Source organism: Punctularia strigosozonata (assembly GCF_000264995.1).
Source record: "Punctularia strigosozonata HHB-11173 SS5 unplaced genomic scaffold PUNSTscaffold_2, whole genome shotgun sequence".
Classification (NCBI taxonomy): Eukaryota; Fungi; Basidiomycota; class Agaricomycetes; order Corticiales; family Punctulariaceae; genus Punctularia; species Punctularia strigosozonata.
The window spans coordinates 726,682-740,975 of NW_006767434.1; the positions used below are offsets into that span (position 1 = coordinate 726,682).

Genomic DNA, 14,294 nt, shown 5'->3' on the forward strand with positions numbered 1-14,294 from the left:
GTGTACGCCAGTAGATAATTCCACATACTAGGAGCCGTAGCGCGGAATTATTTATGTCTATATATTCTTACTACTTCAAGAAGAAACTCCACCCTTCCCTCTAAGATTAGCGTACGCACCCTGATTTTCGTCATCGCGTCAGGATTGCAATGTGTCGCTCGTGGGCACAGGGTTCGATGCGGGAATCGCATAGAGAAGTGCATAGAGTACATGATTTCAGGCAGAATGAGCAGATTACACGTCTTAGACAAGGCAACATGCATACATCCGGTATGTGATTCACGAGAAAGTGGTATGGACAATGCTCTCTAAGCCCTGTTTTCCTTGGCGGACGCGGCAAGGTATACCCGGCGAGCCGTCAATGCCCTCTTCACAACCTGCACCTCGAAGGGCGTAATCTCGCCCCGTTCCAGGCGCGGATGCAGTTGTTCGTCTAGCCAAGAGTTGCGCTCGTCCACGTCCCAGCTCACGAGTCCGTCGAGCTCGGCCTGACCAGGCCGATCAGCATCTCGCAAATCCATGAGGAATAGCAACAAAAGCGGACCTGTTGGCGAATACCTAGGCTGTGAAAGACGGCGAAGAGATGATCCATTGGTACGTCCAAGTTTCGCAGGAAGGCCTCCACCGGGTTGGCATCGGAGAGTGACGGTTGTGGGTCCCCGGGCCTGCATCCCAAGGAGGGTTTTCGAAGCTTCCCCACGAACGGGCGGACTTGAGCTCGATCGCGACTGATCGTAGACGGTCCGCGGATGGAGTGCTAACAACACAAAGCGGTCGGATAACGTGAAGGAACAGAGTCAAGGATGAAAAAACAAACCATCTCGACATCGTTGTCGACCTCGAGTCTCGCGATGGGACTCTGCTTGCATTCATCGCTTTTGGCACGGGCAATCCGGCTGCTTCGCCTCGGAGTGCCATTGCCGGCCTCGCCGTCTGCATCCTCATTCGCGTCGATAAGGTCAGCCTTTACCTGAGGCTCAAATACAGTTGGCTGCTTCAACACGCGCACTGCCGATTTCGAGAGCGATGCTCGAGCCCGCCCTTGAGCTTGCCTATGCCAATGGGCACGAAGCATCCTCATTTTTTTCCAGCCTCGCGGAGAGCCATCGGGTAGCCTATCCTTCAGAGTCGCGTGCATGTACTGTTCCATGTAACGTAGGACGGGCCATGCATCTTCGAACCGTCGGAAATACGGATACTGATCGCAGATCTGATATTGACAAGTGAGCCAGAGAATTTGTAAGCCGAACGAAGACTTTTGACCTCCTTCGTACATAGATCGACCGCGGTCTTGTCCTGTAGGTTCATGCACTTCTTCGGGTCCAGGTGTCTCTGCATCGCCCGGCGCATATCGTACTGAAGCACGCGTCGGAGGCTGGAACGACGAAGGATCGCGGAGGCAGATAGCACGTACAGTGATAACGTGCCACGCGTCTGGCAAGTTCCCGTCCAGCTCGTCCAGCGTGTCTTTTAGGCGTCGCCGTTTGACTACGCCATCGATTTCGTAGGTATCACACAAAGGATTCGGAATCAAGTTATTTTCTGGCGACATATAAGGGGGGCAGCCGCAGAGGAGATGAATGTAGAGAGATGAGAAAGGAGAGTTTCCTTCATGATTCGAATTCGGAACGCCGCTTTCTTCTGAGTGGGAGCGTTCTCCACGTATAGACGCGGTCAACCCGCTCAAGGCGCGCTCCGTCGAAGACGCGTCGGTCATGTGGATCACGTGGAGCGCGCTACAGGGGCGCGTTGAGAAGTAGTCTCGTTACCAGCCTGCCTGAATCCGACGAGCGAGCAAAGTGGCTTCAGACAGTCTGGGCGGTTTCCGTGGGAATTCATAAGCTCACCGGGAACGTGACTTTCACGTGATGCAGAGTAAGAGTCGGAATGTGATCGGAAGTGATCAAGTCAGACCGAGTAAGAAATGAACAGTGATCGGTCAGTTGCGAAAGTGACCCATCAGTTCACGCACACGATCCATCAGATTTGCGGTCGCGGCATCATCGCGCCACGAAGTTGTCAAATGTGGCAATTGCCATATCCTTCCCTTGCCCACTCCTTTGACCTCCTCTGCTGGCTCTCACTATACCAGAACTCCTGCCAAAATCTCCAGCATGCAGGGGGGCATCAATAACAAGCCCGAAGAACACACAGAAGCAGTAGAAGGGCCGGGAGGACAGAGGCTGGTGCAGGATACCGGGGCTGATGGGCCTGCAGAGGGCCAAGACGGAGGTACTGGAACACCCAGCAGTACGTACCTGTTGTACATACTGTACATACTGGGTAGCCTCTGATCTTACAATGTGTACAGGCCGTTCTACTTCTGCATCGTCCAGAAGTTATAGCACCCCGTCCCGTCTTCGTACATTAGACCATTTGTCTACACCTAGCACCAGCCAGAATACACATTCCTTTTTCAACTTCTCATTTCCAAGCTCATACGAGGGCTTTGAGTTGCTATCATCAACATCCTCCGTCGACAACGAACGCGGCAGAAAGAGACGACGACAAGGAGAAGTGCCGATGACTTCGTTTTCCTTGCCTCAGCCTTCCGCAACGTACAACACTTTCTTTGACAAAAGCTCTGCACCATCACAGTTCAATACACCTACGCCTTCCGTCAGCTCATCCAGAAGTCCGAGTCTCGTGCCTGTTGGTCTCCTTGGGTTGGGTCATACTACGTCTCCGGATACTCCGAGCCCTGCTCCTTCAACAGGGGCAGCATTACCTATGGAATCAAATTCCAACCCCAGCTCCTCGTACTGCTGCCCGCGGCCATGCTGCAGGTCTCGCAAAACCCAGGCAGATCGTTACCGGCTGGTCCTGACAATCCTGCAAGAGGGCTCTATCGCATTCAGTGACTTCGTCGCCGAAGTCTTGACTAATCCTGACTATCTGGGGTATCAAACACGTTTCTATGACCCGAAATCTGGACACATGGCGCAGCTCCTGAACTCGGTATGGGACAGAAAGTCAGGCCGGAAATGTATGATTGATTGGATGAAACCCAAGGCAGAGGAGCTTATCTGCCAGGTTGTTTACGACGAGATGGATCAAATAAAAGGGAAGATGACGCTGAAAGTACTTGACATCACGGACGAACACCTCAGTCAATGGTCGTTTCGTTCATCAATTCAGGATCCTATCACCGAGGCGGCACCGACACTCTGTCGTATTCTCACATCGGCTGCTCAGACTTCCAAGGCTCAGAGGTTGAACAAGAAGAAACAGCCCGATGTACTTGTTGCCGTTATTGTTTCTCAGCTAGCCAACCATCGGTCTCGGTTCTGCATCTCGTTTGCCGGGGGTTTCTCGTTGACGGCATACTTCTCTGGATGCTCAGAGCTTGCGATTAATCTCCTCAACAAGTGTGGTCTCTCAATCTCCTACGACTCTCTCATGGCAATCTTCCCCGCCCTTGCAGACTCCTGTATTGAACTCGCTCGGCAGTTAGCACAATCCCCCGATGGATACTCACTTGGTTACGACAATACCAATGTCAAGACATCTATACATGTGGAGCAACGACGGGATGCTCCAGCCAAAGTTCAGTCTGGTACAGCCTCGTGTATCTATACACTCTACAACATTCATGATGGCTCCGCACTGGAACTCAAGCCAATCTTGGCAAACTGGCGACGAATTACTAGGCTCCCTCGTGCACTATCTTTCAAGCAGGATATACGGCCAAATCCTGAACAGATTCAAGCCTTTGATGCACAGTCTCTTGCTCATATTCTCCGTGTGCTTACGACTCACGTTGACGCTTTCAAAAAATTCGAAGACGATCCCTTATTCTCATATCTACCACGTCGTAAGCTATCAGATACGCGACGACAACGTGCCTTTCCATTGCGCACAACAACCATCGAAGAAGCCAGTGTTGCCGGCAATATTCAAGTTCATAACAACATCCATCTCGAGCAGCTTGGCATGACTCGTGACAAGCTTGAAAATCGTGCTATCCCAGTCTATGTTGACCTTGCAACAAACCTCCACATTCGTAGCGCTCAGATTCTCCGTGCTCGGGACATGTCTGCCCATGACCGCTTGTCGTGTCTTCAGCTCGGTGTTGGACTGTTCCACCTTCTTCTCAACTTACTCTGGTGTGTCCTTGGTATCCACCGTGGCAAAGACGATGATCTGGGGTCTTTGAGCTGGTTCTTCGTGCTTGTGTCTCGTACTCGCCTTGGAGCTCAGCATCCTGACTTCCATTTACTCAAAAACACTCTGGCGCAAATCTTTGACGGCCTGATTCTCCACTTCTGGCTTGTCGAGTCTGGCTGCTCTGACTTCACCGCCTTTGCTGCCAAGAACTGCACAGCAGAGGAGCTGACTCATATTGCACGGTGTATTCAACGCAAATATACCACAATAGGGAGCTCTAATGACAATGAAACGGGTGACCTTGCCCGTGAAAACATCAAACGGCTTCTCCGTGACTTATTGTACATCCGTGAAGTTGACTATGCTATCCGCGATGGCGACTGGGGAAGAATTGAAGACATTCTCGGTCCATTGTGTATGATGTTCCGTGCAGGAGGCTCGAACAATTATTCAACAGAGATCATGCACCTTATCTTGCAACTGAAGTACATCTGGCCATCGGACTTTGCGTAAGAGGACAACAAGTAGCTGCGGTCAATGTACTGACAGGTCCTTGTGTACAGGGATGTTATGCGGGATAATATGATAATCAATCTCACCGGGAAGAATTTACCCGTTGATTTGAACATGGAGCACCTGGTGCGCATCGGAAAGGTATGAAGCCCATCAGTCATGTCCTCCACTACTAATACACCACTACAGAGTATGCTACCAAATCATGGATCACCAAACTACTGGGAAGTTCTTGGTCATGCATCAGCAGCTATTCCATCCCTCCAGAAAGCACGCGATGCCTATGTCAAAGGCCTCAAAGGAAGCTACATGGGAACATCACATACAACACCAGATACCTCCGCAGCCGTATGGTCAGTAATGGATGCTGCCCAGACTCACAAGCTACAGACATGCAACCCAGCGCGTAAGGCTGTCAAGAGAACAATTGATACCATACTTACGGGCCGCAATAAATTGCAAGCGGGCTCAGTGGATACATTCAACAAAAAGATAGCGGCTATGGGCTTAGGTGTGGACAGCGGAGCAGAGGATGATGAGCTCGAACCAGTAGACATTGATGTATCAAATTTACAGGATGATTGACTATACATTCAGTTTATGGGCTGTAGTGGCAATACACCCATCCTAGCTCTCTTAACAGGGCGATCAGTACAGTGCACATTCTCCTTATTTGTGTATGTGAAATCCCAGAGGACCTTGAAGAGCGGCCCAGCCCATCGTGATTTCCACTCCTCTGTTTCTCCAAGTATGTTGGTGATCTTATCGAGGCTGAGAGGTCCGTCCTTTCCGTTCATCTGAATCCGAGCAATTTGTGGTATGTCGTGGTCCTCAAGTATGTCTTGGGGAGTCGAAGCATACACTGACTGCGCTGTCTTGAACATATCGTCTCGCCACTTTCGGAGTAGGACCTCAAGTGCTGGACGTTCAGCGATTGGTCTATAGCTTTTACGGGGCCGCTTTTCTCCGGTTGACATATCCAAGATGTCGCTGAGAGATGCTGGTGCTTGATACGGGAAGAAGGAGTCCAGCGTGAATGAACGCCGCGTGTCGTCACCCGGATGTAGTCGGTCGCAGCACCAAGGGCCCGTGAAGTCAAGTGCTAGTGTGTGTTAACAATAGTGTACGCTGGAATCTCAGTGAGGCGTACCATTAGCTGAGGAATCATGCAGGTAACTTGCATAGCAAGCACGCAAGCATGTTTGAGATTGGAACGTGCGTACGCAGGCGCGACTTGCAAGTTCTTCTCGTTTGAATGTCTTCTTCTTGCTCTTTGGATCAATTGGAGCAAGAGGCATATCAGGGCTGGCTTCTTCATGAATACTAGTGATGATGGTCGCCTCCTCTACCCATCGCTCTGCCATCACTAAGAATAGAGCAGGAACCTTAGCATCACGAGCCCGCCCCGCTCGCTGCAAATCCTCTGCCTGGTCCCGTCCTATGCCATAGTTGATGATAAGCGTGACACTGGTGGGATTCAAGCCCTGTTACAAGTACAGGTGAGTATGAAGTCCACATTGAAACATGGACGGTCAATTTGGCTCACATTCGATGCCGCTTGTGAACAAACCAAGATTTGGCAGTTCCTTGTGGGTGAATTGAAGCTGTCGTACACATCATCAAGATGTGCTAGTGACATGTCGCTGTGATACTCTCGCACAATACCATGACTACGTAAGGGCTCTGGTAATCGATTGGTGAGATGTACAGCAATCTGCCCTATCAATGATTTATTGTCGACAAAGATCATAGTCTTTTTGAGGCCGGTACTAGGAAACGGGATAGGAATAACACGATCCAAATTCTTGAGGTTACGTAGATCACCGTCAACGACTAGAGTAGCGTAGACCAAGTTAGATCGATTAAGAGGGCACAAGACCATGAGAGCGTCGTCAGAGATCCGCGTAAGCCGCTTTAATGGTCCCATAACATGCGGTGGACAGATAGTTGCCGACAGAAGTGTCCAAGCGCATTCAGGAGCAAGCCGGATGCGAAGCTCGCCAAGCCTTCCATAGCATGGGCGATAGGGTGCCTTCCCACCACGTTCAGAACCAGACAGAACAATATGATGAGCCTCATCAACGAAGATCCGCTTTATCCGTTTGATGAACGGATTCTTGTCATTTGTGCGTGCGAGCATGAGCTTCGCAAGCCGTGGTACCTGTCCTGATGTCCGATCAACAAAGAACTGCTCAGGTGCTGTGATTAACACTTGATACCCGGGACCGGGATGTATACTCTGCGATCTGTGTCAGTATCGCGGGTAAACTCTGTAAAATGACTCACCTTCCACAAGGCTTTGTCGTTTGGTGTATCGTGATTAATGGCGATGGCACGTATCCCAAAGGAGGCAAAGTCTTTGATCTGTACCACTAGTTCAACATTATGATTGCAGAATGGGATAGTGTGGGTGACCTGACTCGTCTGCAAGCGCTTCAAGGGTGAGAACACAATGCCAAGTTCCATCGGACGAAGAAGCCAGGCAATTATCATAGCAAAAGTCTTCCCAAAGCCAGTTCCCGCACTCAGTATGCAATCCTGATGGTAGACACTTGAGAGGCCCGCCTGAAGCTGCATGTCACGGGGAAGGCTTGATCCACTAGTATACAGAAAGATCAACGAGCAGGCGAGCAAGATATCCCGTTTGTATTCGGTCGAGGACTTCGGAAGATCGACGACAGGTCTTCTATCGAAGCTTGAACAGGCACTGCGAGTGTCTTCTGGAAGCGCTGCCCAGCAGTATGATGGAATCCCCGGGGTGTTGGCGCCAGTAACAGCAAGAAAGGATCCGGTGCAGTGGGTGACAAGCTCAGAATAGCTCAGTTTTCGAAGCTTGTTTGCTTCTTCCAAGTGCAGATCCATGGGCAGGGCATCCACTGAGGTCATAGCGCAGCCAGATTCCGAGAGTTTGGCACAGAATTCAAGTGCAGACGACAGCGAGCCCAATTTTTGCATTAGTGCAAACCGTCGAACTTAGCCACAAAACGACGCGCGTCCGCAAATCTGATGCATCACATTCATAAACTGACCGATCACATCGCCTTTCTTACTCGGTCTGACTTGATCACTTCCGATCACATTCCGACTCTTACTCTGCATCACGTGAAAGTCACGTTCCCGGTGAGCTTATGAATTCCCACGGAAACCGCCCAGACTGCCTATCGGCACTTTGCTTGCTCGTCGCCCAGGCAGTGTGGTTACGAGACTAGTTGAGAAGCGCGTTGGAGCATTCAGCGTCAGCGAGTGTCAAGGCGCGATGACCTATAGAATTGCAAGTATTGATACTAGGTTCGCGTGTGTACAGTAAGTGAACAATATCCAAATATTCAATACATATCTCTTTAACGAACACCTTCGACATGGAAAACGAACAAATCAAGAGATATACTCGCTGTCATCTGCATCCCCGTGTCGTATTCGCGTATGGTTAGATGCTCATGACCTTCCCCCGCGCCTCGAGCGCTACGTCCTCGCCTTCGCTGATCACCGCACTCGCCGTCCTGTCCCTGACGCCTTTCAAGAAGCGCACGAGCTCCGTCCCGCCCGTACCCTTGATCTTATCCTCCTCCTCACCCTCCGCCTTTTCCTGCTCGCGCGCGGCCATCTCCTTCTTCTGTTGCCTCTCCCGCGCGCTCGGCCCGACGATGTACATCGCGACGACGCGCATGTGCGAATCGCGGAACCGCTTCAGCGCGCGCACCGCGTCGTTGTACGCGTCCAACAGCTCCGGGAACGACGCCGCATTGGCGAGAACGAGCGACCGGAGCGGGCGGGGGTTGGCGGAGAGGTGATTGAGGAAGGCGCGGTGGTGACGCGGCATGTACGACTGCATGCGGGTAAGGAACGCCTGCTGGTGCTGTTGTGGCCTAGGTTGCGACGACGAGGAGGAAGTGGGGGAGGGGGAAGAGGATGAACGCCCGGTGAGCGCCGCGTGGTGGCTGTATTCATCCACGCCGAGGAAGACGTCGAGCGCGTGCACGAGGGCGCTCTGGCCCGCGCTCGGCCCGCTCTTCTCCACGGGTTCCTGCAGGCCAAACTCCTCGATACCTTCGAATACCCACTTCCGCGCGCCCTCGGCATCGGCGGCGTCCTCGCCCTTGAACCAGGGCCGGATGTCATGGTAGAACTCTTCAGGGTCGCAGCCCTCGCGCACGGCGAGGAGGAGGGAGGTAAGGGCGTCGATGACAGCGGAGAGTGAGAGGAGGTAGGACGTGATGCGCGAGAAGGCAAGCGCGTCCGATACGAAAGCTTCATCCATCATAGCTTGCATGAGCGCGAGCGCTTCTGCTCCCCGGAGCTCGATCCGCGCCGAGGCGAGGTAGAACTCGGACTCGGAGCGCGTTTGAGTGAACGTCGTCACGGTCGTGATGTTGTCTATTGTCGGCAGTGGCGGCTCCTCCGAGTCTGAGGGCGCGGAACCAGGCTTGAATGCCCAGTTGTAGAGCACGTCGTCGGAGTATGTGAGCACCGGGGGAAGGCGAAGTTGTGCGCAGACTTGGAAAAGAGGGACGGAGATGGAACGCGGAATAAGAATTGGCACGGCGAGGGGGAGGGTATGCACGTAAAAGTGAAGGAGCCAGGCGAGGACATGGTGGGCTCTCCGCAGCAGAACTTCGGACGAGGCCAGTTCTTGTATCGAAAGGAGAGGTATCTAGGCAGCCAGACCGACGACGATCAGCCTGTGGCTACGCTCGCATACAAATACTGGGATCCGCTTACTTCGCGCACTCTCGTTCGCCATCGTTCACTTTGGCACAACTGCTCCTGCGTCAACTGAGGCTTGCTGGCCAGCTGGAGCCTAGAATGAATCGCGTCTTCGAGTGCATCCTCCCATCGGTCCCATCGCGCAGGGAGGCGCGTGAGCGGTGGCTCAGGAGGCATGAAGCCCGTGCGGGTATCGACGTCGAAATCGTGCGCGGCGAGCGTCGTCGTATCAGGTACACCGGCCGGGCGGGACGCAAGCGCGTCCGGGCGCGGTGAGGTGAGGAAATGTTGCGCTGAAAGGTGGGCGAGCGGGCTCGTGGCCTGCGACGGGTTGGGTGATGTGGTCATTTTGGAGTCCTTGGGGATAGTACTAGTGGTAGCAATGGTGATATTGGCTGGGTCACCGGGCTTGGTACGAGGAGTGGAAAGGGGGGCCGGATCTAATCCGTTGCAGGTTATCCGGGCGGCAGTGACACTAAACTCGGAACGCGGTGACGGGTGGATCCCCTGTGAGATCAATGTCGGGATCAAGGTCCTTTGAAAACGCAGGGGACGGTCCGTACGGTTTTGTAAGGCAGGAGGAGCAAGAGGGAGATGCTTGCTAAGATGATCTTGTGCACAGTATCACGCCATGGAAAACATATTAGCCCGGCTGGATCGAGCCCGTTCCATACCCTTCCCCTGATCGCTTCCCTTGCCCGTCTCCATTCTTTTCGTAACCTGGGTTACGCGGGATAACGCAGTAAGATTGATAGTAAAGCAGCACAGCAGGTTGAGGTAAAGACGGGACGAGGACGGTAAGAACCCGGTCTGATGGCGTTGTTACATCCATTGACCCACGTTCATCTTGGTCAGATTCGAACTCCATCAATTATCAATACACTCCGTGCTCCGTTGACTTTTTCGTCGTAAAGGATCCTACTGCTCGGCGACATCTATTGCACTTCTGTAACTGCATAGGGCCGGGCTCTGAGTCTAACCGTGGACCCAGTAGAGCATGCTTGCAAGATCTCATCTAGAATTGAGCTCCGCCTCCGCAGAGGGAAAGGCTGACTGTAATCTTGACGCTGACGAAGATGGAACATGCCGACGGGCGGATGACGCATGGGCACGGCTAACGGGGTGGTCTTGCTATGACCGCCCTCGCTGTGCGCAAACCTGGGATCGCCTTGGGCTTTGGGCAGGACTTGCTTGGCCCTGAATTAGATAATCGAGGCTCTAACATTGATGGGAGAAATGCGAAGATATCCGCTCAATGCAACAACGCAGTCCTATGTGAATACTCGTACTTAAATATGGACCTCCGCTCGCTCTCCTGCTTGAACCACCGTCTCCCTGGGCGGGGAGACGATCATCACAACGTGCAACCTTCCGAAGTTCCAGCTTCTGCTTGAAGGACTGCCGATATATTCTCTAACTGGTTTGTCGACCATCAGGCTGGCGCCTTGGGAGCACATGGGGCTTCGGCGCGGATCGTTCACGTCCACATACACACATTTCGAAGAAGTCATGCAATATCGAGCCTTGTGATCAACGTTGCACCCCTTAATCCCTGTAAGTGCTCACCCCAGCATGTAGCCCGCTGTTTTCGCTCCTTCCCGCGCTCATTGATCGTCCTCCACTGCTACCGGGTCAAGAGCTCCGTCGATGCGATTAACCCCTTGGATCTTGCGCCAGGCGCTCTAATTTATCCTTCTCCCGCTTCTAAGTAATTGGTGATATACATCACTCCCGCTCATGATGCTCGAACTTGCCACCCACGCGCTAAGTTCCGCAGAGACGATCGAGCCACTTCGGGATTTACTATCCGCGTAAGGGGATACATGAACATCACGGAAACTTGCGTCATGCATTCGTATTCTTCGAGCGCCTCACAATCCGCCCGACAGTGTGGGGAATTTCTTCCTCTGCTACTTCCCGAACCTCCCACCATCCCGCCATCAGAAACAACGGCCGGACGAAGATGAATTGCGGTTCGGCACGAAAGCGGCCAGCGGCTCTCGGATATTACGATGAGACGCGAATATCGTCTTACTGAATCAACTGTGGGTACCAAGGGCGTCGGATCGGGACCGCCCGCTTCGCGCTTTTCCCCGAACTGTGTATGTGTGCAGCTTTGCGTTTGGTCTGATGGACTCGGAGGAAATGCCAGCGATCGTCGGGCACCGGCAGCGGGTACAAGCTTTGCTTCCGTTCACTCACGCATCAGAACCACCGACGCGACACCACCATCGGGGCAAGGCGCGGGATGATTAGCAGGCGATCCGATCGAGCACGACGGATTTTTCCGTTGCCTCCAACGGGTAGAGCTTGGTTGTGCTCAGGTTTGCTTTCCCGCCATATTATTTACCTCGGCATGTCGAAAGAAGCGAGGTGGTGTCAACCTACGTTGATTCATAGCATCCAGCGTCAATCCACATGAATGCTTTATAGGTTGCAGTTCACAGAGTATATGAAGTGCGCGATCCAAGGCACTCACTGTCAGAGAGTCATATACATCAACAGCTCTTTGCAACCTTTGATCCATACTAAGGACGGGTGCGAGCACATCTGCGACTGTGGAAGGCATGCCCGCTCACCTGTTCAGAGACGTATTTCTACCTGTAGCAGGGCTTGTCCCGGAACCACAGGTACCGTGATTCGACATTGATCGAGAACCTTCAATCGAATGTAACTAGCAAGTGTTGAGTGCGAGCTGAGGAAGGATCCATACGTTGGATATCCGGATAGATGATTAACCGCTTCGGAATAAGAACAACTGCCAACGAAGCCAATCAAGAGCGATCCGAATCCCTCGGTTTCAATTCACTGCATAAACATTGAGCAATTGGAGGTCGGCTTCACTGAAACGCGGGGAGGTGTCAAACTACGCCTACAAGCACGACAATTGTGAGCCTCTAGTGACTCGTGCGGAATAGTGAGAAGTTGAACAGCTTAGTGAACATAGCTGCCTAGCTCAGTGCTCGTCATGACCAGGATATTCGATGCGCTCGTGCCCACGGCTCCCTTAAATCAGCCGCTACGACTTCACAATACTGATGCCTAGCGGAAGAGGGTATAATGTCCTATACCGGAAGCGAGATGGTCTCGTACTAGCGAGCTACAGTTGTGACCAGGAATAGATGATCCCAGATGAAACGGCCAAGAGCTGAGTCCCATCCCTAGCATTTTGCTATCGTCTTGGCCTCTTGGCTATATCCATTCTTGCCAGAAATGATGCCGAACGCAGGTCCACCCTTCCCAAACATCTTCTTCAGATCGCCCACCAGCTCTTCTGGCTTCTCGTAGGCCGCGAAGTGCCCACCAGCGTCGTGCCGGGCCTCGAAGATCACGCGACCTGTCAGTCGGACCCATCTGTACGAATTTGTGTAGAAGCCAAAGAGTGAGAACGGTGTAGTAAGTAGCGTATATGCACACTGACGAGGGCGGCGCAGGCATAATCTCCTTTGGAAAGTATGAGACTCCCATCGGCGCGCTAGTGACGCGATCACGCCAGATGAAGTCCCCAGCTTGGATTACTTCATAGTAGATCCTCAGGGACGCGGTTGGCCCTGCCCGAGAGAACCAGTACACCGAAACCCAATCGAGGACTGATCGTGATGTGTCAGCCTGACAGCATAATCATAGTATATGATCAACGCAGACCTTCGTCATCGTTCCATGGGTAGCTGTCTGTCCAGTCGTGGAGCTTCTCGTAGATCCATGCCAGTAAGCCTACCGGCGAGTCGGCCAAACTATAGCCCAATGTCTGAGGTTGCGTGGACTGTTCTTGCATGTAACCTACGTAGGCGAATGATGGTCAGTTCTGGAGGTACAACAGAGCAAACGTTCGAGGACCTTGGCCCTTCGTGTGGAACCATTTCATACGAGCCAGCCCAGCTTTCTCAGCAGCTGTCAACCCTAACAGTGTCCGTAGGAAGGTGAGCGGACTCGACCTCAGTTTTGGTGGCGCTCCACTACACGACGTTTTCAATGATATTAGAAAGATAGCGCATGGAAGAAATCTGAGCTTACACGGGCATGTTTGTGTGCCAAGCTTTTATATGTCTACCTCCGTAGAGAGTCGCCATTTTACGGGTAATCTGTGCATTCACGCTAGTCAGTCGCTTGAACGGGTATGTACGAGCCAGCTCCTGTGATTCCGAGACGCCCTACTTACCAAATAGCCCCAGTCACCACCTTGCGTCACTGCGCGCAATCAGCCTCGTAGGGTACGAGAGGGAAGATCCTCGCTTACCGTACTCCGTGTAACCGAGTGCAAGCATAAGTTTATGCCCGACCTGACTCACATCATGAGCAACGAGATGATGCAGGTCAATGACACGACATACCTCGGCATACTGCGCTAGTCCGAACCCCTTCTTCTTCGGCGCTTCCGACCAACCATATCCAGGCAAACTGAACGCCACGACGTTGAAACTTGGTTGACCTTTCGATACGAGCAACGGCAGGATCTTCCGGACTTCGAGAAAATGCCCCGGCCCTGTCCACCACAACCGTCAGTAGAGTCGCTCGCCATTGGGGCAGAAGGAGCGTGCTCACATCCGTGGACGAAGAGGAGCGGAACGGCGCTGGCTGTTTCGCTCTTCTGATGCACGTAGTGAATGTTCAAAGCGCCGAACCCGTCGACGTCGATGTCCCTCGTGAACATGGGGAGCTGGTTAATCTCAGCCTCAAAGCGCCGCCAGTCCCACCCATTCCTCCATCGGTCGACAAGCCGCTTCACATCCGCAAGAGGTGCGCCGTAATCCCAGCCAGCCTCATCCAGCTCGTCGGGTAGCCGAGCGAAGTCGAGCTTCTGGATCAAGTGGTCGAGCTGGACGTCCGGGACGGCAACCGTGAAAGGGCGTTCAGTCATAGCCTACGGGGATGTTAGCAAGGACGGGGAAAAGTCGCGGCGGACATGTTCCCAACCCTTTATATGCCGTTCATATGTTCGTTTCTCATGAGAAGTCCGTCCTCCTGCGAAG

The 14,294-nt window shown here is 52.8% G+C and overlaps 6 protein-coding genes across 6 annotated transcripts; 2 read left to right on the forward strand and 4 right to left on the reverse strand.

The window, feature by feature from the left end:
• Positions 1–211: 211 nt before the first annotated feature.
• Positions 212–1,634, reverse strand: PUNSTDRAFT_141075 (uncharacterized protein). The gene is made up of 5 exons (XM_007379839.1): positions 1,415–1,634; positions 1,264–1,356; positions 818–1,210; positions 545–757; positions 212–488 (listed from the first exon to the last, which is right to left on the reverse strand). Exons 1-5 carry the CDS (start codon positions 1,550–1,552, stop codon positions 309–311), a joined length of 1,017 nt encoding a protein of 338 aa, XP_007379901.1. The 5' UTR covers positions 1,553–1,634; the 3' UTR covers positions 212–308.
• A 1,366-nt stretch (positions 1,635–3,000) lies between these two features.
• PUNSTDRAFT_60934 (uncharacterized protein) lies at positions 3,001–4,620 on the forward strand (the record flags this gene model as incomplete). Its single annotated transcript, XM_007379840.1, has 2 exons — positions 3,001–3,969; positions 4,066–4,620. The coding sequence occupies 2 exons, from the start codon at positions 3,001–3,003 to the stop codon at positions 4,618–4,620; spliced, it is 1,524 nt and encodes a 507-aa protein (XP_007379902.1).
• A 48-nt stretch (positions 4,621–4,668) lies between these two features.
• On the forward strand, positions 4,669–5,205 carry PUNSTDRAFT_61579 (uncharacterized protein; the record flags this gene model as incomplete). Its single annotated transcript, XM_007379841.1, has 2 exons — positions 4,669–4,761; positions 4,810–5,205. Coding segments are annotated over 2 exons (489 nt in total), but the record flags the coding sequence as incomplete, so codon positions are not given.
• Positions 5,206–7,047: 1,842 nt separating this feature from the next.
• Positions 7,048–7,254, reverse strand: PUNSTDRAFT_30358 (uncharacterized protein; the record flags this gene model as incomplete). The annotated part of the gene is made up of 1 exon (XM_007379842.1): positions 7,048–7,254. A coding segment is annotated over one exon (207 nt), but the record flags the coding sequence as incomplete, so codon positions are not given.
• Positions 7,255–8,047: 793 nt separating this feature from the next.
• PUNSTDRAFT_60614 (tryptophan 2,3-dioxygenase) lies at positions 8,048–9,672 on the reverse strand (the record flags this gene model as incomplete). The annotated part of the gene is made up of 2 exons (XM_007379843.1): positions 8,048–9,271; positions 9,340–9,672. The coding sequence occupies 2 exons, from the start codon at positions 9,670–9,672 to the stop codon at positions 8,048–8,050; spliced, it is 1,557 nt and encodes a 518-aa protein (XP_007379905.1).
• A 2,813-nt stretch (positions 9,673–12,485) lies between these two features.
• PUNSTDRAFT_141077 (alpha/beta-hydrolase) lies at positions 12,486–14,182 on the reverse strand (the record flags this gene model as incomplete). Its single annotated transcript, XM_007379844.1, has 9 exons — positions 12,486–12,678; positions 12,746–12,914; positions 12,970–13,104; positions 13,162–13,280; positions 13,339–13,406; positions 13,484–13,512; positions 13,562–13,604; positions 13,656–13,807; positions 13,867–14,182. The coding sequence occupies 9 exons, from the start codon at positions 14,180–14,182 to the stop codon at positions 12,486–12,488; spliced, it is 1,224 nt and encodes a 407-aa protein (XP_007379906.1).
• Positions 14,183–14,294: the final 112 nt, after the last annotated feature.